This window comes from Rhinolophus hipposideros, assembly GCF_964194185.1.
Source record: "Rhinolophus hipposideros genome assembly, chromosome: 25".
Taxonomy (NCBI): Eukaryota; Metazoa; Chordata; class Mammalia; order Chiroptera; family Rhinolophidae; genus Rhinolophus; species Rhinolophus hipposideros.
In genome coordinates this window covers 12,462,936-12,487,793 of record NC_138071.1, presented here as the reverse complement: position 1 = coordinate 12,487,793, position 24,858 = coordinate 12,462,936, and the positions used below count along the sequence as shown (strand labels likewise).

Here is a 24,858-nt window from a genome sequence, read left to right as displayed (position 1 = left end):
AGAAGTCATTTACTATTGTATAATTTTAAAAACAAGGTTTTATTGGTAAACTCAAAAGTGTTCATTTATTCCCATTTCTCCTCAGATAACTTCAAGTGATGTACGAAAAGGTTTGGAGTTCATTTTTGTGGAAAGACTTTAAATTGGTGTTAGAACCACTAAACGTCTTCAAATGGTACTATGAGGAAAAAAAAGAAAAACATTTTCATAAATATTCGACTGTAACTGCTGTTTTCTGACTAAAATAATAACCATCTAACCACTTATTTCAAAGGCACTGCCTTTCCCAGCACTTTCAAGTACCTGTGACATTATATATTGTCATCACAGTCCATCAGCTAACCACCCTTGACCTTGTGCATTTGGTCTACAGTTTCTATAAAAAAATGTTGCAAATTTTGTTTTCCAAACGATTTGTTGATTAAAGTGATCAACAACCTGAAGAAAATATCACCACTGGTGATTTTTAATTGACAAGACTTTATATTTTAATGATTTTAGTTTTGTTCCACTTTATTTGGCAAAATTTTTATCTGAATTGTATAGATATATGATTTCCTAGTGAGTGTATGTTAGGAGTAAAAGACAAATTAGTATCAATACATTATATATATTTAGCCTACTAAATATTTGTAATTATTTTTAAATCCATTTATTTCTAACTTGTTCTCCAGCACTTAAATGTTTGAAAGTTTCATTCTAAAATATATACTACAGGAAAGTTCTAGTTCATTTTTGTCCATGGATCATTACATTTTTCATTTGTAAACATTTTATGAAAATTAAACATTCCCCTATTTTTCTTTAAATTTTATACAAGGCACTTTAATGATAGAGGCAACTTAACTTTTCAGTTTCTATTGTTTTTTAAAGACCACACATTTACTAATGTTATATGAAGGTAGTAAGTAGCTTACTGATATTTTTATGGATGCAGACAATCCATGCACAACCACTTCTTATGATACTAGTTTATTTCTTTAAATATTGCTGAAAAAGGAAGATAGGGGTGTAAACCCTGACTTTTTTCCCTCCCAAGTAAAGTCTTAAATGACCACTTTAGATAATATTTGATTCCTACTGTAAAATTTGGAAAATAATGAATTCTTGTCCATTTTTATAATCAAGATTTTAGGAAAAACAGAAGTACATCTATCTTTATGAAATTTTGGACAGGTTTTTGTGTATCAATATTTTGTACTTTTTAGGGAATATTTTATTTTTTAGTAATTTTTGTCAAATTATAATTTTAAAAGGTACAGCAGAGACTATACCATGTTTTTATATAGGTTCACACCTGTACTTAGGAGGGACCCTGTCCATCTATACACTTTTTGTACAAAATTTAAAAATGTTGAAGATCCACAAGGTCATAATAAAATGCTTCTATAGCTAGAAAAACATTTACCCTTCCCAGTGCTTTGCACTAAAATATACTGTGAAAGGAAACTAGAAAGACTGTAACTGTTGCTGGAAATGTTCTATATTGAATGTACATGCTCTTGTTGGAAAATGTACTTTATGTGATGGAAATAAACCAGACTCGGAGTTATTTCAGCTAAATGTGCTGAACCAAGGTGCATTGGTTGAAACTTAAATGTTTTATTATCAAATTTAAATTTATTCAGTGACCGAGCAGCTACACTTGAATTTTATCCTGATAGTTTTATTTTTAAGAATTAGAGTGATAATTTCTCTTTAATTTAAAAACAGATTTACTTTTCCACATGTGGAAAACTTGTACTTATAGGTCTAACTTTAATGATTAATAGTGTAATATATTTAGGGAACTAAATGTGTAGGTGGTATTTCATTTATAAACCATCTTCATTAGTTGCACATTATTAAACCTGTATGTTTGACTTTTGCAAGGTGTTATCTTTTATGCATTCCTACACACAAGACATATTCCAAAGATACTTTCCAGACTTAAATACCTATAACCAGTGAAAAGATATAAGGATTCCTAAAAAAGCTTGGGCTAGCTCTTCGCTGCAGTTTCTCATCTGTATGCAGCCTGTTCCTCTCTGCTTTATTTGTTCAGTACTATCGGGAAGAAAGAGAAATAGCCTGATGTTGGTAGAGGGGAGCCCAACTGCTGGAATTTCCTACTCACCTGTTTACACGTCTTCTCTGTCATAACTCCAGGGCCACAGAACAGAAATTTAGAAGGAGGAATAGGGAGTTCAAAGACTGTCAAAAATTATTATCTGGGTCATTGAGAAAAAAATAGCTCTGTGTCAGGACTGGGGTAAATTAGAAGGGCCTAGAGAGATTAGGAATGTTTTATCATAATAGTCAAAGTAATGGATCATGGAGACACAAGTTAGAGGCTGAACTGGGACCAGTTTAGAAAGGGAGAAGGAACAAGTGAGAAGTGATTAGAAATTCTTTGTTCTTATTTCTTTCTGGTCTTCATTCTTAGCTTTTTGGTTTTATTTTGATTCTTGAGTGCCGTCATCTCAGAGGCTTGAGGGTCTTAAGAAGAGGCCCAGGAAATTTGTGTCAGAAGCTTTCCGACATGCAGGCTATGTAAGCTAATATTAACAGCACTTGTGTTGGGAGGAATAGTTAAGCAGGTAAAGAACCATCAGAAACTGCTCACATTAAGACTGATCTCAGGTTAAAGGATTATATCCTGTGCTGCTATTTGATCACTTAAAGAGTTTTTCTGTAGAATTCAACTCATCTTCTTTCCTGAAGACACCTTCCATTCCTATGTGAAGTGGAAGAGGAGAAACAATAAAAGGTATGGCTTGCACTTCAACTTCCTAAGTTTAGGTAGTCTAAGTAGAGCTGGAGGAGGTATAGCTGACACTGGGCAGGTATTCGTTAGAATATGCAGATGTACCTTGAAAGCACAATGACCACTTGATGGTGGTGGTGTTCACATCTCTTACTTTTCTTCTTTACTCCCTACTGCAAGAAGAAAACCTTAAAGAATATATATGTATATGTTCTTGAAGAATATATAAATTACCCATCCTTAAGTTTTAGCCTACTTTTGCATATAAGAGGTAGGTTTTGACACCGATTGCTTGTATTGTTTAAAAAGTACCTTCACATTTTTGGGGAATATGCGTTTCTTATATTGCTTTATGGTCAATAGGCTCTTCTCAATTTACTTTAAAGAGCCTGTGGATGCAGTAGTAGGGAGTTCTGTGGCTTTGCTAAGGCTTGAGGATGTGGGTCTAGAAAGAGGAGTTTCCCAGTAGGTGTTATGGCAACTAGGAATGGAGATGGAGAGGCACAAGTGGATATCATTTCCTGTCGTGAAATTGCTAAAGATCTCTTTCAGATAGCATGACCACTGAAGATGAGACAGGAATGCTTCTAAAACTATAGATGAGGTTTCCTGCAGGGGCCTATGGAAGTAATCTAGATCCTTAGGAGTTACTTTCTAATGGGATCCATAGATAAAAGCAGGATTATGATTTAGCCATGGCTCTCATAGTTGATCTGAAGCTGAGCTCTAAGATGTGCAGCATATCGGCTGTGGGATAGCCAAAATCCTTCTGCACTCTATGCTATTTCCCTCTTTTCTGACTGGAAGAGCTAATGGAAACCTCATGATTGAGAAGGAGTAAGGATCAGCAATCTTAAGAACTATTTATTGTTTGGTTTCTAAGTCATGAGGCACATGGTAGAATGCAGAATAAAACATGTTTCACTTAAACTCACAATAATTTAGTTTTTCTAACTTTCCAAATTTACTTCTCCTCCCGTATAACTTATTTCTGCATCCTTTTCCTCTGACCTCTGTTCTGAGCTTCCAGCTCTTTCGTATTTTCTCTTCTTGTTAATTAACAGTGATCATCAGTATCGATATAGCTAAAACTTTTTAGCTTAATGTTAAGAGGGTGGAAAGTCAGCTCATTTGTTCCTGAATCTTAATACTCTGCCTTCTGTTTGTCGGGTTTATTATTTATTTCTAAGCTGCTTCTCCATATATTCACCACTACCGCAGAACAAGCAGAGGGGAACGTAGGTACATCTGGTTGGGAAAATGCCCAAAGTTGGAGGTTTTGCTGTTTGTGCCCATTCAGCAGAATTAATTTGCTTGATTGTGTATTTTTGAAGTCAGGGACTATGTCTTGATAATTCTGTTTAGTGCCGAGCACATTTTGATGTATACCCAGGCACTTTAAATAAATGTTTGATAATGATACAAAGTAAGTAGTAGCCGTTTCCATCTCAACACTGTGCTGTCATATACTTTGAGACTTTGGGTCTAAATTTCATAAACTTTTTATTATCTCAATATTGATAGCTTTCACATTTTAGAAAATGCCACCAGTACTAAAATGAGAGTTTACGCTAAAGAGAATTCTTAGTATTAGCTAATAATAATGAACATTCACGGAATACTTATTTATGCCAAGTACTCTGTAATCTTTTACATGCATAATCCACCAACAGCCCTAGGAAGTAAGAACCATTACTTCTTTATCCCCATTTTATAGAACAGAAAATTGAAGTTTAGAGAAGGTTGGTGATTTAGTCAAGTTCACAAAGCTACTAAGTTACAGATTGAGACCTGACACTAGGTCTTACTACAAAGCATGTACCCTTGATCAATGCTCCTTATATTTGCACATTTTACCATTTGCAAAGTACATTCATTGCATCATTGACAGTTTAGTGTAATAATCTGGGGCTAGATTAGTGGGTGAAATTTTTGGATCCACAAATTATTTTCTGTGTGACCTTGTGCAAGTTACTCAAACATTCTGTGCCCTAATTACCTACGTATAAAATGGAGATATTTCTTACCTCATAGGTTGTTCTAAGGATAAAGTGAAAAATATATGTAAAACTCTCAGAATAGTGCCTTGTGTGTTACAATAAATGTTAGATATGATTACTGTAAGTAATTTTCATAGCGTATCCAAATGTGGAGATTTTTTATGGCCTCTACGTTGAGATGAAAATGTGTGCATTAAAAGAGAACTTTGAGAACACATCCTATTTTAACTGCTGCTTTTGTATTTAATTAGGACAATGGAGATAACCAACTATATTATTTGCTACAAACTATTCTAGTCAGATATTACTAGTTTATCCTTCTTACTCAAATTTTTCATTGATCTTGAAAAAGATATTAGGTAGTGGTAAGCACATTCATTGTAAGTTAGGCTTTGTTTTTATGCTTACTCCCAAGAGTAAGCCATCTGTCTTAAAATTCTCTTTAGTATGTGTCCTGTCACAGAAATATTTTATTTTTGGTCATGTACAAAAGACTGACATGAAGTAAATATTAATTAACAGCTGAAGTAGTTGTATAAAACAAAAGTAGATTTGAAAGAAAGCAATTTTGGAAAGAGTGAATTCTTCAGGACAGCATGATTTGGGCTAAGTCAGGAATTTCTTTGGTGAGTGTGTCATGAAGAGATAAGAAATGGCAGTTTTCAACAGTCTTGCCAATGATACACGTGGCCATCCTCCAGATTTCAGCTGAGGCCCAAGGACTGTTCAGTTATCTGCTAAGAGGCTTTACCCACACACCTGACTATTCTTGACCTGGTTTTCATAACAATAAGATGATGATTTTAGAAATGTTAGTGTTTAGGGACTGGTATAATTTGTCCCTTGGTTTGGATGAACCTTCATATCCTGAACTTCAGATAAAGTGCTGGGGTACCAGCACCTGGGTTGTGTGGCTTCTTAATGATTCTGATACTCAAATGCTTGCGTCAGGTATCTGGGGCATATTCTTGGCACACAAAATATAACATTTAAGCAATAGAATGATGTGGTTGAAAAAACAGCCAAGCAAAAATAAACAGAAAAGCCCACTTTGAATGCTTGAGCAATAATAACTTGCAATGTATTTGGTTGTCCTGTTCTATATAATCTGGTAACAGTTTGAATACGAGAGTGTGTAATGATGTTATATTCAGAGGAGAAATTATTACCCAAAATGAACCTTAGGTGCATAGAACTTACTACAACTCAGGTTTTGAATATTGGTTTTTAAGCTCTTTTATCTGTGGGATTATCCTGAAAATAAATTAGCTCTGAGAAATGGAACTGTGGGTTTTAGTCAAACTTTCTAAGCTGTGCAAAAGCGATTTTTAAAAAAGCTGAGACTCTTTTGGGTAGATCAGTCCTTTGGTAGACCTGAACCCCAATGTACCTGATAGTTGAGACTGGTAGCTTTTTTTTCAGATGGGAAAAAAAAGCAAGAAATACTTTTCTTCTAAGAAAAAAATAGTGAAACACCAGGAACATTGTGTGCACAAATGACTGAATTATATGGAAAAAAATAAGTGAAGCACAGTTGCAAGCACAGTTTTACTTGGTTGGTAGCTAGTAACTTGGAGTAATTGTGCAAACTGAATTCACCATGTAGATTTCAAGCAGGTGTTACAGAAATGAAAAAAGTACATTTTTATGTAGTTTCCTTAAATTTTTGACATGCAAGTTGTTAGGGTTAAGCTTCTGTGGGAGAGTGGCCATGTCATTTTCATGCCTTTTGATTCTGCAATAATTGTGTGAGTTTCTTGGAATTCAGACTGGGCATTTGTCAGTGTTGGAGACTTTCTGAGCATCATTCTCCTTTTCTTTGAATAGGTAGACTTTGGGGAGATAAGATAGGCTAATGGGGCTGTCTGTGATAAAGATAGGCAAGAACAGACTTAGTGAAATTTAGAAATAATTTTTAATATATATGTTAAATTTATAATATTTATATCCTCAAGTTAAACTTGTTCCAAAACATTTTCATAATTTTCCAGTTTGTCCTTTTTTTGCCTGGCCATCTTGACTATATAGTCAGCTATTGTTTCTTGTGATTGTAATAAAACAAAATCACGTATTTGTCATGAAATTCAGACACAGTGAGATTTATGCATACACAAGAGAAATAAACTTTTAAGAGATGGTTTTGTTGCCTATAACTGCTCAGGATCTCTTTTTAATCTCTAAGGGCACACTTGTAATGATATGAATTATTAATTTTTACGGTTTAAGGTAGTTCGTTGAAAGCCCTTCTTCCTAGAATAGTTAACTAGGGCCAAGTAATGCAGTATTTTCAAACCACAGATGCTACAAGATGAAAGTAAGACCCAGAGTGCTTGGATTACTAGCCATCCAACTTGCCATGTCGTCTAATTGCAGGTGTGTGAGTATATGTGCACCCATCTACCCATATATATAAATATAGTGCTGTGCTTTTTCTTTTTCCCTTGTGGTTGCAAGCACAGTTTTACTTGGTCAGTAGCTAGTAAAGAGAGGTTTATTAGAACTGCTGGGATAGGACCAACAGAGAGCACTTATCCCAAGGTTTATTAGAAGGCTTTATCTGGGGAATTAAGGGAGATACAAGTGGCCAGGTCTTACGGAATCTAGGAGTAATTGTCGGGGGCTCCACCATGTAGACTTCAATGAGGTGTTACAGAAACGAAAAAAAATCAACTCTATAGTGATTGGGTGTTGCTTTCTTAGCAGAAGTATTGCTTCTCTGCTGCTACTGGCCCTTCTTAGACTCTGCTTTTACTTTTTTTCTTTTTAATGACCTCATTCTATATCTTCTCAATATGATTATAACTGCCTCATTACTTCTGCTGCCTGCCTCTCTGTGTCTGTCAGCTACTTTTCCCTCTTCATATAGCTTGAGTTCAGACCCATGCAGGAGAAGGTCTGATTGGTTCAGTTAGGTTGGGCAGATCTGCCATGTCTGGCCTCTTCATAGATTGCTGGCCTTAGGTCACTCTTTGTTGATTGGCTGCTCTTGGGACAGGTGCTGTCTGTCGGCCCTATCCTAGGTGGTATGGTAGCAGACCCTGGTATAAAACATGGCCCTGGACCCAGGAAAAGGAATCTTTTGATGGGAATCTTTTAAAAGAGCTCTGGATAGTCTTAAAATATAATAATCTTTCCAGTACCAAGGCTTCTTCCATTTTAAAGGTGACAGAATTAAAAGTAACGTGGGCTTGACTGTTACGTCAGTGCGGCCCCAACAGTCCTTTCCATACTGAGAAAGCGTGGGAGCAAGGTTTGTGATCCGCACCTGCACTTCCTTTCCTGGATTGCCTGATGCTGATTCTGTCTCTGGCTTCGCAGATTCATAGGCAGCCTGAAGTTTTCACTCAGAAAGAGCCCCTACGTTTCCTGTAACGGCGTAGCAGGCCTTTCTGTCATTGCTGCTATTTCCCAGACACCCACTATTATGCTGCACAATTCGAGTTGGTGATTTAGCGAATCCTTCAAATACTGCTTCTGCTTTTCTACTTGTGCTTTCCGCATCTAGGCTTACTGTGCAATAGCTGTTTTATATCCTCTAATTCATTCCTTCAACGACAGACACTGCTGAGTGTCCATCGTATGCCTGGCACCATTCCACTCTTTTTTTTTTTGACAAAATGGTTTTTTCTTTTTTTTTTTTTTAAATTTATTGGGGTGACAATTGTCAGTAAAATTACATAGATTTCAGGTGTACAATTCTGTATTACATCATCTATAAACCCCATTGTGTGCTCACCACCCAGAGTCAGTTCTCCTTCCATCACCACATATTTGATCCCCCTTACCCTCATCTCCCAGCCCCACCCCCCTTACCCTCTGGTAACCACTAAACTATTGTCTGTGTCTATGAGTTTTTGTTCCTCATTTGTTTGTCTTGTTCTTTGGTTGTTTTTGGTTTATATACCACGTATCAGTGAGATCATAGGGTTCTCTGCTGGCACCATTCCACTCTTGTGGGGAAGCAGAAGCACCCATGGTTAACGCGTGGATTTTTAAGAACCATGCATATATGTGTTCAAGTTCTGGCTCCTTTACTTAAAAGCCATGTAGTTTGGGCAAGTAATAATTTTTCGAAGCTTTACTTTTCTTGTCTGTGAGATGATAATTAGAAACTGTAGGTAGGTTTGTTGTGGGAATTTAGAAAGTTTAATGATTGATAATATATAAAATACTTAGCACAATGCCTGGCTCAAGTAAGAGCTCAAGAAGTATGCATTGTTGCAGTGGTCACTAAAATTGCTATTTACTGCTGAGATATTTTCTAGCACTTAGTTTCTGGTTATCTTGCTTTGCCATTTGCTGTTTGTTGGCATTAATCCGACCGTTTAATGAAAAGTCAGATGTAACATCTGTGATAAAGCAAAGATATGCAGCAGTTTATTAAGTTAGAACCTATTATTTTATGGGTCTTTAATATGTGGCCATTTTTGGCAGTACCTTTTGCTAATAGTTGAAGGATTGAACTTTTTGATACAGCTTTGCTTCTTTGTGATTAATGTCTTACAGAACATGTATCATTTTGGGTAACGAAACTGAGCAACTTTTTTTTTTCCTGGTGGTTGTAGACATGGGACTATGGGTACATGAACATATTCTGAGTTTACAAGCAAAAATTATGTCTTCTCTTTGTATCACTAATGTCTCAGAGTATACCTGGCATATAACAGGTGTTAGAATGTAGAAGGAAGGAAAGAAGGAAGGCAGGACTATTATATCAGTTATCTTCAGGCTTTATTTAGGGCTTTATCATTCGTCCTAAATATGTCTTTGCTTTTAAGCTTCTTTTCCCATTTCTTCATCATCTAATCCATTTCGCTTCTCTGCCTATAACCTCTTCATTCTCGTTACTGATGGCTTCTGTTGCCTGCCTTCTCTGTGTGAGATTCCTAGTTTCTGCCATTGCTACTAAGTAAGGGTGACAGATTCAAACTCACAGGAGCTCTGTATTGACTGTATACCCTGATAAATCATCCATAATCAATTATACACTGTATGGACGTACATTTGGGGATTTTGTTTTTGATAATTGTAAGATTTACTTTTGTTTAATTCATGCCTATTGAATTTTGTGAAATGCAGGTCGCATCTCACTTCATACTCCACTTCCAGATCCAAACAAAGTGAACATACAATTGTTGATTGCCTCTTCTGTCATTGGCATAATCTTAGGAATTGGAATTGATTGGTTATTTCATTTACCCAGTTTCATATTGCCTATTTCAAAACTTTCACACTGCCCTCAAAGCCTCCAATGCTATTTTTGCTTCCTTGATAAGAGGCAACCTTGCCTATATTATTGCAAAAGGTAGAGCACGTTTTTTAATGCTCCCCTTCCACTTCAAGATTATTTTTTGTCTTCTGTTCCTTTGGTTCTTGGGAGGAAGAAGAGTACTTGTTTTCCAAGTCCAACACGTCTACCCTTGCCAGCCTTCTTCCCCGGACCTTCCTTCAGCAACCCTCCTCTCTTTTCCCTTCCTATCCTCTGTCTTCCTTTTCACAAGTTTCTCCCCCTCAGCCTACAAACATGTTCAAATTCCTTTTAGCCAAAAAGTAAACTTTCCCTCCCTTTCCATACTGTCTTCACTCTAGTTACCGCCATCCCTTCCTCCCTCCTTTCACTGTCAAACTTCCCTGTGCTCTCATATTGCTCTGTTTTAGCACTCATTTCACTATAACTGTAACTGTCTATTTCCTTGTCTTCCTTCTCCACGACACTGTAAGCTCTTAGGAGATCTGTGTCTTGATCACCTTGATTCCCCAGGGCCTAGGATAGTTCCTCAGACATAGCAGGCACTCAATGAATATTTGCTGAATGAATGAACAATATAGAGCCACGCCTAGACCACTCACTTGTGAACCATGTGCAGTTGTTTTCTACTCCGGCATTTCTACTGAAAGTTCACTTCAAGGGCGTCAGCAACCCCATAAATGCTAAATCTGGTGGCTTCTCCCTTTTCATCATGCTTGACTTCTCTACAACCATTAATACAAACTTACCTTTCCCATATTTCCATGGTCACTTACAACTGGGTCACCTTAGGCCAGTCTCAGCATGGTATTAGATCCAAAAGAAATAGATAAGCCTCCACATTCTTAGGAAAATCATGAACTTCTTTACTATTTACAGAATCTTACATAAAGTTCAGCAAACTTCACACAAGTTCTCTTTACCAATTTCCCATCCCAAATCCTCGTACCACTTGGCAGCTTCCCCCAAACTGTCTTCTGTAACATTTCCCCCAAAACCTATAAACTTTCTACCAAAACTGTCCACTTTTCCCATCATCTAGGCCTCCTTTTCTTCCAAGAGTAGCTCTACTCTTTGCAGTTTAAATCACTTTAGCTTTTAGGATTCTTCCAGATTTTTATTTTTCATTTATTTATTTTTTTACCCATTATCCTGTTTAGCATTTCAAAAGTCTGGGAGCATTCTTTTGGCTTTGTCTGGTTGGTCCTTACCAACTTTCTCTGCATGATTTTAATCAACCTTAAAACCTTCCATCAGACATTGTCTCCTCCAGTTTGCATTTCCTGAACTCCTAGGTTCAGTTGGGTTTCCCCCTGGTGTGTTCCTCTCGTGTCCCATCTATAACTATGTTGAAATGGCCTGTGTGTGTCTCACTCCTGGGCTGTAAGCATCCCTAAGGCTAGGGCCCGTCTCTTACTTAGACTCCCCCCATCTAACATTGCACCTGGAACATGGTGGGTGCTGGTGTTCACTGAGCTGATGCTCCTCGGAACTCTCATCCTTCCTCTCGCCACTGGCTTTTATTTTGTTACTAGGTTTTTAAATATGGGTCAAAGTTTCCTTAGTCCCTTTTCTTACTGTATACTCTGAGTGGTTCATCCACTCCTAAATCATCACTCATCGTTCTGTGAAGATGACCCCAGACCTATTTTCTAGTCTGCCTATTCTTATTATAAGAGCATTTGTTTTTAAAGCTGCACGTCAGACATCTCTGCATGGATGTTTCTCCAGTATCTTAAATGCTACAGAAACTCAGTAAACCAAACCTGTCTTCCCTTTAAACTCGTTTTTCCTTTATGTGTTCCCTGTCTCAATTATTCACACTCCTACCCTCCCAGTTTTATCTAGGCTAATTAGAATCCGAGGAAATACCTTGACTGCTTTCTCTTACACTCCCCCTAATCAGCCATCAATGCCTGTCCATCCTGCCCTTGAATGTTTTTCCCATTTGCCATCTCCACCTTAGTAGTTTAGTTTGGACTCTTATCTCTTACTTGCACTGTTGCAGTAGTCACTTAACTGACCTCCTTTCTAATCTATTCCAAGCTGCTGTAAGAACTATCTTCCTAAAACAGATCTGTTGTTACTGTGTGTTTGTCGCTTTTGTTCATCACTTGACTAACTTTCTCATTCTCAGGTCTCATTTTAAATGTCATTTCTGAATAAAGATAATCTGAAGTATGGCTCCCTTGTAGTTCTGTTTCCTGTTCCTTTCCTTATTGTCATCTAATACAGTTTGTAATTACTCCTATATGTGCACTGGTTTGTTTAACGTCTGTCTTCCCACTGGAGAGATTTATATAAGAGACTAGGGAGAAGAAAAGAGAAGACTGGGAAGAGTTATGCAGACCCTGTATCTACCATAATGCTCAGGACATTGTAATATTTAAAAAATATTTGTTGATTGAGTGGATGGATGGTGGATAGCTTATCAGTATGGGCAAGCAGGAGAGCAACAGCAGAAAAGTTACAGGCTCCTAGAGTCTCCCTCCATTCTCGGGGTCCTTGGTTTGTGTTCTAGCCTTTCAGAAACAGTACTGGGCTTCTCCCTTCTGCCCTTTGCATTTGTTTCCCTGAGGATGGGAATCAACAGTTATTGTACAGCACTCCTACTAATGCTGATTCTGGGGCCCTTGGTAGTGATAGCTAGATTTGTTTACCTGTTAAATTGAGGTATAGGTGGTGTCCGAGGCATGCAGCCAAACAGGTATTTGCTAGGTTGTGTCAACCCAGATTCCTTTTTAGCCTCTTGATGCGTGCCTTTGTACCACATGTTAAAGTGTTCATTACTTGTAGAGCCAGTTGTGTTTGAAATGAGGTATCGATTTGCCTTCTACAGAGTAAAGATTTAATTTTCACAAACTTTTATTGACTAGAAGATGAAATAAATTGTTAAAAATATTATCCAGGGGCAGATTAGTAATAATAAGCAAATGAAACTATTTTCCCTTAAGGAGCCTGCTCAGGTGTCAAAAGTCCAAGAAGTTCATGAGTATTCTTCAGATTTTACTTCTTACCTTCACTTGCTTCATCCATTCAGTAGACATGTTGAGCTCCTACTTTCTGGGAGACACTGAGTTAGCTGCTGGAGTTACAGAGAGAAGAAACACAGACCCTCCTCTCAGGTTCTGTGGAAGGACACATTATAAAGATGCACAGTGTAAGGGGAGTATTAAGGAACACTGAGGGCTCCGGGAAGGCTTTTCCTAATTCCTAAATTCAGTTTTGAGTTGAGTTTGAGGGAGTCAGGCAGAACATCTTTCCAGGTAGGTACAGAGACATGAGACCTCATGTAGACCAAGGGCAAGAATGTGAGAGATGACAGTGGCCAAATCAAGAAAGATCTCATATACCAAGTCAGTAATTTGAATCATATTTTCAAGACTAGGAGTAGCTGCTTGGGGTTTTAGGCAAGAATGTCTGACAGCATTGAGGAGGCTGAGTTGCAGTGGAGGGAGAGGGTAATACTTGTGGGGAAATCAAACAGAAACCACTTTCAGAAATCTAAGACTTGGTAAGGGCCTCCACTTAGGTAATGGCAATGAGACTATGCAGATGAGTACAGATTCTCTGGTTGTTTCAGAAGTGGAATTGTCCAGACAATGGAGATGAAGAAGGAACCTAGTATGATTCCCAGGTTTGGGCGGGTGGGTGGTACCACTTTAAGGGAGGAAACACGGGAGAAGGGAACACTTTTCCAGGGGGGAAATGTTGAGTTCAAGTTTAGATGTGTTGAGTTTGAAGTGCCTTTGGGACATCTAATGGGAGATGCTTAGTCGGGGCAGCAGCTGCAGACTGGAGGCCAGGAGAGAGATTGTCCGGGGTCTGGAGGTTTAGGAGTCATTAGTGTATATGTGGTGGTGAAAGCTATAAGTTTCGAAGAGATGACCAGGAAGAATAAATGGAAGTACTGTATCCTACTACTAACATTCTTTTAGTTTATTATGTAATTTAGGTCAGTGTTTTCCTATTTCAGTTTTCCATTTGGGAAATGATGTTTGGCCAACACTGGTTCTCTGTCTCTTTCCTCCCCCATCCTATCCGCCCCCTCCACCCACTATCACGTATAAAAGCTGTCATATAACATGTATTTGATACTAATCTAAGAAGTGCTGGATAATTAAATCGTAACAGTATTAGGCACTGTGAACTAATCTATGTGTCATAGAGGGCTTTTAAAAAATCTGTAAGACCTGTTTAAAAAGATTATTTCTTTAAAAAGGAAATGTCTTATTTTCAAAAATAAAATAATCTATTGGTATTCTTGGGCTGAACGAGATTTGTTGAGTCCTATAGTTTTGATCTGTCCAGGAATTGTTTGTGATTTAGTCCCTAAGCCTCTGACCAAGGAAGAAACTTTCTCAAAAGTAAGGGCACGCCATCTGGGTAAACTAATAGAATCTGACATAATCCATATGATAAACTTAGTATCCATAGCCAGGTTCTATGGGGAAAAAAATATGCTATTAAACATTGAATAGATGATTGAAATATATTCTACTTCGGCAACCTGCACTTTTTGGACTGTTGCATATTTAAAATAACACTTAATAAAAACTAGGTCCTGCACTGTCACCTGTGTTCCTATGGTCCTCACTGGTTTCTCCCAATTTCTTTTCGCTTCCCTTTTGAAGGGAGAACCTAACAATAAAACCTTGGACTTTGCCATCTAGGTAACCACTAGAGTTCAAGTGAAGGTTTTTGTCAACCTCAGAACTGAAATGAAGCAGCCTGTTTACCCTGCCTAGGTCAGTGGATACTTAGGAAGGTGTGCAGAATGACTTTTAAGAAGTCAGCCCTGTTTGGGCTTGGAACCGATGATTCAATGCGGAAAGCATAGCTCTGCATCCATTTGAGATATCCAACTTTTGATTAACTTAAAATCTGCCTTTGAAGGGAAGATATTCCCAGGAGACTTTTGTCAAATTTCAAGAGTAAATTTTATTGTTATGACCCTTAAAAACTGAACTCAGTAATAAAAGGATGACAGACTTGAACTAGAAGAGGATATGATAAAACAACATTTTATTATAATCTTATAATCTATAGTAAAATGAGGGAAAAAAACCTTTAAAGTTTTCTGTTCTAATGGTTTTTCTTGTGTTTTGAATTTTAAACTAATCAATAAACCTAATTTCTGTGTTAGCATAAACCTAATACCCATGTTAAAATAACACAAAACACATTGCTATAGCACAGAATCATTTTAAATCATAAAACTTTAATACCTGTTTCAAACCTTCCTTTTAAAATAAATTTGTTTTTAAACATTGATTTGTTTTTTCCTGGCAAGCCTCTATGTACCCATTCTAACCTCAGTAAATCACTAAGAGATAATTGAATAAAGGTAATGTGTATTTAGGCTTTTGAAGGATTGCAACACAAATGAACAGTGGAATAGTATTTTAGAATAATGTACTTTCTGAATTGAGGACTTCATTTGCTTAATAACCTTCTTTATATTCTCACCCTATGCTAACATTTTATAGATAAATTTTGTTTAGAAATTCATTTCAAAGTTCATCAGTATGCTACAATGACATACACACACACACACACACACACACATTCTTTTGCATATTTTGCTCAAAGTTTTTAAGTGGTTATACATTATTCCTTTAACTTTACAAGATCACTAGATCACTGAAAGAGAGAGGATGTTTTTTGTTGTTTTCACATTTTTTTCATACAGGGAAACCCATAGCACTCTATTTCATTAACCAGACCCAGTTCACAAACTTAATCAATGGAAAAGAAAACCTGGCAGCTCTTGATTTCCTGGTTTTGTGTATTTTTGGGTGGAGCTGACTCCTGAGTATGAAGGTCTTGATAGGAAATAATAGAGGTACATGTAAGAAAATACTGGAAGAAGATTGCCAAACATCCTGTATGTCTGATTTTCTCACACCTCAGAGCCCTTCCCTGTTAAAAGTTACAGCTAGATGTATATTGATCTTGTATTTGAGCCTGTTAAGTCACTTTTGATATATTTCTAGCATGTCATCCTTCCTTTGTTAGTATTATATGAAGAAAATTTGGCAACCCACTATTTCAAAAATGTTTCTAACATTTTTTTGCCAAGTTACTATTTAAACTCAAAGTATGACTAAAACTAAATTTATCATCCTACTACCAGATCTGACTCCCCTCGCTGACTTTAGTTTGTCCATGCGAGCGCTGTCATTTTGCTTATCACACAGGTTTCAAAGTCCGGTTTCTTCTATGAATCTGTTCTTGATAGTTCCAGCCCATGGCGACCTCTTCCTTTGATGACCTCACAACATTTACCTTATTTATATTTCCCTTTCATCTTTTGTGTTATTGCATTTCTATTTAATTACAGTGTCCTCGTGATTAGACTCTAACCCCATTGAGACCCTAGACTAACCGTTTTACTCTACAGCATGTAGGGTTATGATCGAGGGCGTCCCAGGCTTACCCCTATTCTCTGCTCTCCAAGTGTCAGTTTTGGTTTCTTGGTTTTCAGTGTACTCTTCATGTCCTGGTCTAAACTGGTTTTACTGGTCTAAACATTCAATTGCTCTACTCTTGGCTCCTGTGGTTCTGCTAGTATCTTGTGTTTATGAAGATTATGGATGATTTTAGGAGATTCTGGGCAAATTTTATGGGACTAGAGAGGTTCTTTCTTAGCTTTTTCCTATCAGGATTCATTTTTAAACTACCACAAAAATTCTTCCTGTCTATAATCACTTTTAATAATATTTATTCATTTATCAAAATATGTTTTGATCTAGTGATCTTGTCTATGTCTGAGAAGCAATAGTTTGTATATATAAAAACGAGGATTAACCAGACATTTACTTTTGATACAGAACAAGAAGAAGATAAACATTGTCAAGTTCACGAACACAAATTTTCTTCCTAGACTCTTGCTTACTATGCTGGTTTTATAGCCTGATGGGAACAGAGCAGGCAGAAATGTAAATAATTATAATAGCATGTTATAGAAGTCACTGCAAAGTAAGGCTTATATCATTTTATTTCGGCACCTAGCATTTTGTATACACCTTCTTCCGAACCATGATTCTGCTGAATTGTAGATGGGGACCTAGAGATTTAGTATAACCTCATTTTAAAATGGAGAAAATTGAGGTAAGTGATAGCTAATGAAGAAGTCAGGAATAGAGGCCAGCTGTTTCTTAAAAGATCATTTTAGTATGTGAGGACACGTACATGTAAGAAAATGAAACAGTGCACAGAGGTGTGCTGTGAAAGGTAAGTTTCTTCCTGCCCCATCTCTCAGTTCTCTCATGCTCTTCCCCAGAGTCAAATTACCAGTTTCTTGGGCTTTCACGAGCTGTAATTTATATGTATATATCTCTCCATATTAATATACACATTCCCCTTCATGCAATGGTAGCATATTGAACACTTCTGTTCCTTCCCCCCCCCCCCACATTTTAACAACATGTCTGAAAATTGTAGAACCCAGATATTTTTATTCCTTGGTCCATGAACTTTCCATTTTTTACTATATTGCCTATCATTTAGACACCCAGTTTTTGTTAACGTGAATGGACAAAGTGTTAAATTATTCTTTGTTTCTAGCATATTGTACTGAGTACCTAATGTAGTATTTCACATTTTTTTTCAGAAAGAGATCGTGGTCATTTATGATAAATGTTGAAGTTAAAAAATAGCAAGTAATTCTATAATAATTACTGCTAGTTACCAAAAATAGCTGATTAGGATTTTTTTTTTTTTCCATTTGAGGAAGAAATGGCAGGTGAAGTTTTCAGGGAAATGATTTACCTTTAGACTTTTGTAAAAATCTGTGTGGTAGGTACAAAACAGTTTAATATCTCATTGCCAGTGAAAAGCAATCGTTATAAATATCAAACCACAAATGTGTATTTTCTGAATTTTAAAATCTGCAACCTCATACAAATCACAGAAATAACTTTTCATTTGTTTCTTGAAACAGTTTCTTGAAACTTTTTAAATTTTTTTGATAGGACTCATAATCTGTATAAAAATATAACCTTAATTTTGATCATTCTGGGTTTATTTTGGCTAACTTAGCTATCAATGCCATTATTGCTTTATTTCTCAGAGGTGAATGGGGCCTGTCAAAGTGCTTGATTTTAGATCTTTTGGACCAAACTGTATCAAAAAAGACAAATCATTAAAAAAATGTGTCCCATGCCAAATGTCTATGATAGCATTCATAGAGGTTACTTATATTTGGACTAAATAATTAGTAATCTAGCATTCTTCCTAAAGATGGCAGTACATCTCAGTGTATTATTTATGGAGTAATTCTCTTTGAAAATAGTATTAATTGCAACTCCATTATTGATTGAAAAAAGTTAATCAGATTAAAAGTATATTTTCATAATACTGTCACAATAGTTAAAATTCAATGGTAGAACAAGTAAGATTATATTCTTGCAGGTTGTAGCATTAGTGCAGCTGCTGTGTGTTGTACTCAAGCCTGGACATCGGGTCCTCTTGGTTCTTACTGCATTCTGACTTTGGAATTCTTGGTGTAAGATCGTGCACTAAAGTCTTGTCAAGAATTGTGATAAATCATGTTAGGACCTTGCTGTATTTATAGGTCTTTCTTCTATGGGGATGTTATCAGAAAACAAACTGACAAAACGCTCCAAACGGGGGCGGGGGGACCCTAAGAACAACTGCTTATTGTATGTATTTGAGGACATGGGAAATGTTTTGATATTTATTATTTAGTAAAAGTTTATATGAACTTTTTTGTTTAGGTGACTAATTTTTTAATAAGTGAAACAAGTACTTGTTTATGCCATTAGGAAAAAAACACCTTCAGCCTTCTCTACTATAAAAACGAAGTTCCAAATTCACAGTGTGGTGCTCTGGAACATGGAGAAACAACACTGTATTTTCCTCCTTTCCCATCATTTGCATTTCTTTTTAAATGGTTCTTTTGAGCATGTGTTTGAAATCACATGGTATAATTTGAAAACGGTGAACAGCAAGACAGAAAGGGCAGGCTAATCTCCCTGCGAGGCCGCACAGGTAACTTTGACATGGCCATGACTTCCTAAGGCTGGCCGGATGGTTGGTTCTCTAGCAAGGTGACGAGCCTATACTGGCATATAAATACCACAATACTAGTTGTTAAAATTTGCAATGAGAAGTATTGGGCACACTCGCTTCTCATGTTTATGGTTCAACGTATTTTTCTCTCAGTGGGCAGATCTACATGGAAAACTAAATTATAGTCATGAGGTTGCTTGATGAGTGTTGAGTTAGCTCTCTGCCCAATGTCAGCAAGCTCTGGTAGTGTGATACATTCAATTTTCCCATAGGAATATACTTGCCACTCAGGCCAGATCGTTCGCAATTTTCAGAGCATCCTTTCTTCTAGGCCAGGGTGCAGACACGGCCAGCTTTTCCTTGATTTCTTTTCTTGTAGAGTTACTATAGACTATCTCTTTCAGTACGTTTTTTCCTACTCGAGTTTAATAAAATTGCACTAATGTATGTGAAACACTTAGCTTAATGCCTGGCATATCAGTAAATAAATGATAGTATAAGTATAACTGGTGTTGAATTCAGGTCACTTTGATACTTAATAATGTCAAGACAGTATTTTGGACCATTTCTTTAGATGACTATCTCATCTTTTACATTTTTTTATTTTTTAAGTCTTTAATTCTTTTAACTCCTTAATATAATTTATCCTTAATGTTTAATCCACGAACTACTTAGGACAATCCCTTTTGGCTCTGCATGATTTTGCTACTATTTTTTGTTTTTGAGATTTTGATTTTTTCAAAATTTTAGTTTCTTCAAAATACCTTATTCCCCACAGTTCCCCCATCTGTAATGTGATTCTTTTGGCAGAAATGATCTTCAAGTTAACTGCTCAGGGGGAAAAAAAAGTATATATATAGATATATATGTACATATATATATGTATATATACATGTATGTATATATACATATATATACTTTATATATATATGATGTCAGTTGTAGTCCTTTCCGTCTAATCATGCTTACCTTCATTACGAGCTCTGCTTAATTTCTCTCTCATAGAATGTAAAGTTATTTTGAAAATGGTAACAGCATCTGAATCTGAATCATTAGAACAGTACAATGGGCGTGGAATTGGCAGGCAATCAATGATTGAAAAACACAGGGGTGGAGGTTTAATGATGGTAAATTCAGCAGTCAACAGTGACATTACAGATCTTGCAAATACACATTGACAGATCAAAACTTTTTCTGTGAAAGTGAGTACAGAAAGGAATAATTGAGATGAGTCAGTTGGTCACTCCAGCAACAATAAGCCTTGTCAGCCATCTCCTCCCCATGTATGTGGGGATGAGTTAGTCTTTTAAGAGTTGCAAAATAGATTTGTGAAAACAGTGGGAAAATTGCCACAGCTCTTTCTGGTGTTTGTAAAAATACAGATTATCGTGCATTTTTGAAGCTGGTGGTCTCAGAGTCACGCTTTGAGGACAGTCATAGATAGTAAACATTGTAGGGGTTAAGAAAATGGATAGATCCTTTCAGATTGCAGTAACCAGGGAAAGCCATTATCACAATGGCTTTTGCTCTGGGACTTGAGGGATGGGCAGCATTTGAACAGATGAGAGAAGGGAGAAGGTATTTTTATTGATGGGTGAAATGCCAAGAATGAAAGCATCGGATGGGAAATAATAGTGTATGTCGGAGGAGTGGAGACTCAAGTAGTTTGGTGCAAAGTTTCCTAAGTATGGTCCATGAGAGAGAACTGAGGCAGTGCTTCTGTCCAATGATATCATTCCAGAAAAAAGTGAGCACTCTGCTATTTCTGTTCAGCATGCAACTGGATGAGATTTGATGCCTCTCACTGCACCAAGCTTCATGTTTTCATGTGCTCTCTGATGTTACCAAATAATTTCATTTTACAAAAAGTATTCATTTTAGGACACATTTTGGAAACTGCAAAGAGTGTCAGCATCTTCAAAATTCTCTCCTCTCTAAAAAACATCCAAATGGAAGAAAACAATGATTGCTCCCTGAAAGCAGATGTGCACCTGTAATGTCAGGCACGTATGATTTTCCTGCTTTGACGAGGACAGGAAAGCCACACATCATTGTGCCTTATTATTTTCCATATCAGCAGCTGTCACCAGCTTTCCCAGAGGTATTGCCAAGAAATCTGAACAGAATGTGATGTTTTTCTCTACCAGACAGAAATTTGCCGCCTTTCCAGAAGTCTTAATTGAACTTGAAGGCAAAGGAAATAGTGTGACTTGAACTTGAAAGTCTTGAAGGAGGTTAGTGTTCCAGGACACAGGCTACCTTAACCTGGCAGGCACAGCATGACATGGAATTCCACTTTGGTTCTATGGACCTCTTTGAGCCAAGGATTTTGTCATTTGTTGCCATGGAGAAAAAAATTGCACTTGATTATCAAAGATGATGTATGTGTTGATATGTCAAAGACCATGTCACAGTTTCAACTCACTAAGCCATATCTCATTGAAATTTACTACAGAGCAGTTAGAATTTTTTAAATTTTTTTCACACCCTTTTTCTTTCATTAAAAATAATGTGAAGAAGGCATATTCCTTTGTAAGTAATATTTTTTATATGTTGCTTACATTCAGGAGATCAGTTTGCAGTGACAAAGTCTATGGTGTATGCCTCGCTTTGCATGTTTCTGCAAGACAGAGTCCACATCTTTAATCAGAGTCTCAGACTGGTCTTCCACTTCCCTGAAAGGTTAAGAACTAGTAATTCAGCTCCTGTGAAGACAATGAAGTGCTCTGGATGAATTTGAGCAAAGGAATGACAGGAAATTAGCTCACCTGAGGAATATGGGAAAGAAAGCCTTGGCAGGACTGCTGGGTGGTTTAGGAATTCAGCCCCAGGGTCTGAGTTATCCTAATGATCTGAAGGTAATTTTCTAGATAGAGCTTCTCAAAGGTAGAAACCTCACGAGAGAAATATATATATATATATATATATGTATATATATGTGTATATATATGTATATATACACACATATATATGTATATATATATTTATATTTATATATATTTATATTTATATGTATAATATATATTATATGACATAATATATGTTTATATATATTTATATATAGTTCTTTGTGTCTAAGCACAGTGTTTTAAACATAATGGGCACTCAAAAATGGTGAATGTTGAATTAAATTGAAATATGCACAATGAAAGTTGGACTATAGCACCAAAAATAAATGCTCTTCTGTCTTATCTGTATTCCTGTTAAGTCATTTTATGATAAACAGATTTTTGGAGAGAGAATGCTTCATAAAAGATCATATAACCTTTTTGTTTAGGAGCTGTTGGTTAACAAACTTTTGTCCCCTTAGGATTTGTCCTCTGTGTGAATTTTATTTCCGGTATTTTTTTCAACTAAAGGTATGCCTTTAGACATGATAATTTTATCCAGTATCTTTAGAGGGAAGAAAACTTGCAGGTTGGTGTGGTTGATTAGGTCATCATCTGTTTAAGCAACATTTCAGTCAACATCTAAGCTTAGATTTGCTCATCATTAAATAAAACCAACCTGACAATTCTGAAATCACTTTGGGTTAAAATATCATTGTAACTTATAATGGCTCTTCTATCAGTTTAATAACACAGCCCTGGAAACATGCCCCAATGCCATATTAGTATAATTTTATTATCATCCTTACACATTTTCCTGGTAAAAGATTTAGCAAGACAGATTCCCTAGGTATAATAACTGCAAAAAATTTAAATTTGACCAAGATGTTACGTTTAAGCTCTAGTCCATTGTTTAGACTCTAGTTCATTGTTTAGACTCTAGTTCAATTATTTTCAGTTTTGCTCTTACATCATTCTTTCAAGTTAAAGACAACACTATTGAATACATTGTTAAAACATTGGTATTATCTAAATTATTTGTTCCAAATGGTAATTTTATGGCAATTTTTCTTCCGTTTTTACAACACTTTGTGTTTCCAAGTGTGTGGAGATTACAAATCAAATTAGGTTTGTTAGAAGCCCAGACAGCTTTCTTTTTTTCTGAAGTAGAAATGTTTAATAGCGTAAAATAAGGTAAAACTTTACAAAAGACTGGTTTTGATTACCTATGTAATGTTTAAGGAATAATCTGCTCTGTAATATGGTGATTTATTTAGAACCTTTGAGGAAGATAAATTTCTGTAGACCATTCATTAATTCTTAAAATCTTCGGGTGTGCACCGCTTTGCTACACAATATAAAATAGGTTTTTCCATAAATTTGAATTGGGAGAATGTTAGAATGGGTAATAAGAATGGAGTAAAATTCCTTTCATTTAATTAACTTGGATTTTTATTATAAATATAGAATATGCTTATTGTACACAATTTGGGAAATATATAAATAAAGATTACCTGCAGCCTCATCACCGGGAGATAACCAGTTAACATTTTGGAGTGTTTCTGTTTTATAAATGTGTGGTGTGTTGTGTTTATACATAAGGGTACACACCCCCACACACACTACAAATGGGGATGAAACTGATGTTTTAAAAAAATTTCATCTAGTATATTTCCCCATATGATTAGGTGGTATTCCTCAGCATTATTTTAATAGCAGATTAGTATCCATTATGAGAAAAGGACTGACCTAACCAACCCCTTATTGTTGGATATAGGATACTTCCAGTTTTTATTTTTTTGACTTTGTTTTTGTTGTTTTGGTGCTATTATAGACATTGCTCTGAACACCCTATGTGAAACTTTTGTATGTCTTCATAATTGTTACTTAATGGAAAATTCTAAAACTGCAATCTCTGGGTCAGAGAGTATTAAAAAAATGTCAGGGTTTTGATGCTTTTTCCTAAATTGCTAAAGCATGTCGTATGAGACTTCCGCTGGATGCCGTTGTCCTCCGACCCGCACAGGTTCACACCTGTGTCCGTGCGCCAGACCCCCTGTTGGGCGCAAATGGCACCGCGCTGAGTTGGGGTTTGCAGCACTTGGAATAACTGGGAGGCGCGTTTGTCCCGTTTCTAACCGGCGTGTCTCTGTCTTTCTCCCTGGGGACCGCTGCCGCCCGCGCGCGCCGAAGCCTCGGGAAGCCGTCGCCCCGAAGCGCCGCCGCCCTGCGCCCGGCCGCCCCCGGGAGCCGCTGCCCGCCCGCGGCCGCCGTCACCACGCGCCAGGCCGCCGCCAGCTGCCGCGCCAAGCTCCGCGGGGGCGCCGCCCGGGAGCGCCAGCACGCCGCCCGAGGCCTCCGGAAGCCCGCGCCGCCCTGAGCGCCGCCCGCACCTCGCGCGCTCCTCGCCCTCCCGGAGCGATCGGAAGCCCACGGTCAGCCGCGGACGCCCGCGTGTCCGCTGCGGTTCGCAGCGCCCCTTGTTTGCCCCGGACCGGACGCCCCGCACTGAGGGCCGCGTGCCTTCGCGCCGGCGGGCGGGGCGCGTGGCCTCCTAGCCCCCTGCTGCTCGCCCAGCGGTACTTCCTCCTCCGCCCTGCCGAAACCCGGGCCGCAGAGAGGCTCGCCACCGGGCAATGCCACCCTCTTTCCCTCCCCACAGGATCTATCAACTACCTAGTCAATTTCTTTAATTATTAGTTCTTCAAAGACTCGCTCCCACTTAAGGCTTCGTCACCTCCAGGCCTGTCAGCCAGCTAACTGCCCCCTCCCCACCCCCACATCTGCCAGAAGACTGTTCTAATAAGTGTGCAAATCCCAGTGACTACGGAGCGATTGACACAATCTGGCGCTGTGTGATGCCCTTCTGTGCTTGAACTTGAACTCCAGCATCCAGCCCCCGCCTTGTAGTTCATCTCCGACGACCATATTTCTTCCCTTTGGAATCATGCTCGCTCCCACCGTTCTAGACTGCCATCCCAGGGCGTGCACTATGTGCTG

General features: G+C 37.5%; 1 protein-coding gene across 2 annotated transcripts in view; it reads left to right on the top strand.

Annotated features, from left to right (window-relative positions):
• The window catches only part of ZNF800 (zinc finger protein 800), a 43,721-nt gene extending 19,354 nt beyond the window's left edge, over positions 1–24,367 (top strand). The window contains exon 6 of one of the 2 annotated variants that reach the window (XM_081038399.1): positions 24,052–24,367. In XM_081038399.1, the coding sequence (XP_080894525.1) occupies positions 24,052–24,238 (187 nt within the window). In that variant the 3' untranslated portion in view covers positions 24,239–24,367. Of the gene's footprint in view, positions 1–85; positions 1,868–24,051 lie in introns of those variants that run through there. The other variant, XM_081038400.1, reaches the window with a different exon arrangement.
• The last annotated feature ends 491 nt before the right edge of the window (positions 24,368–24,858 follow it).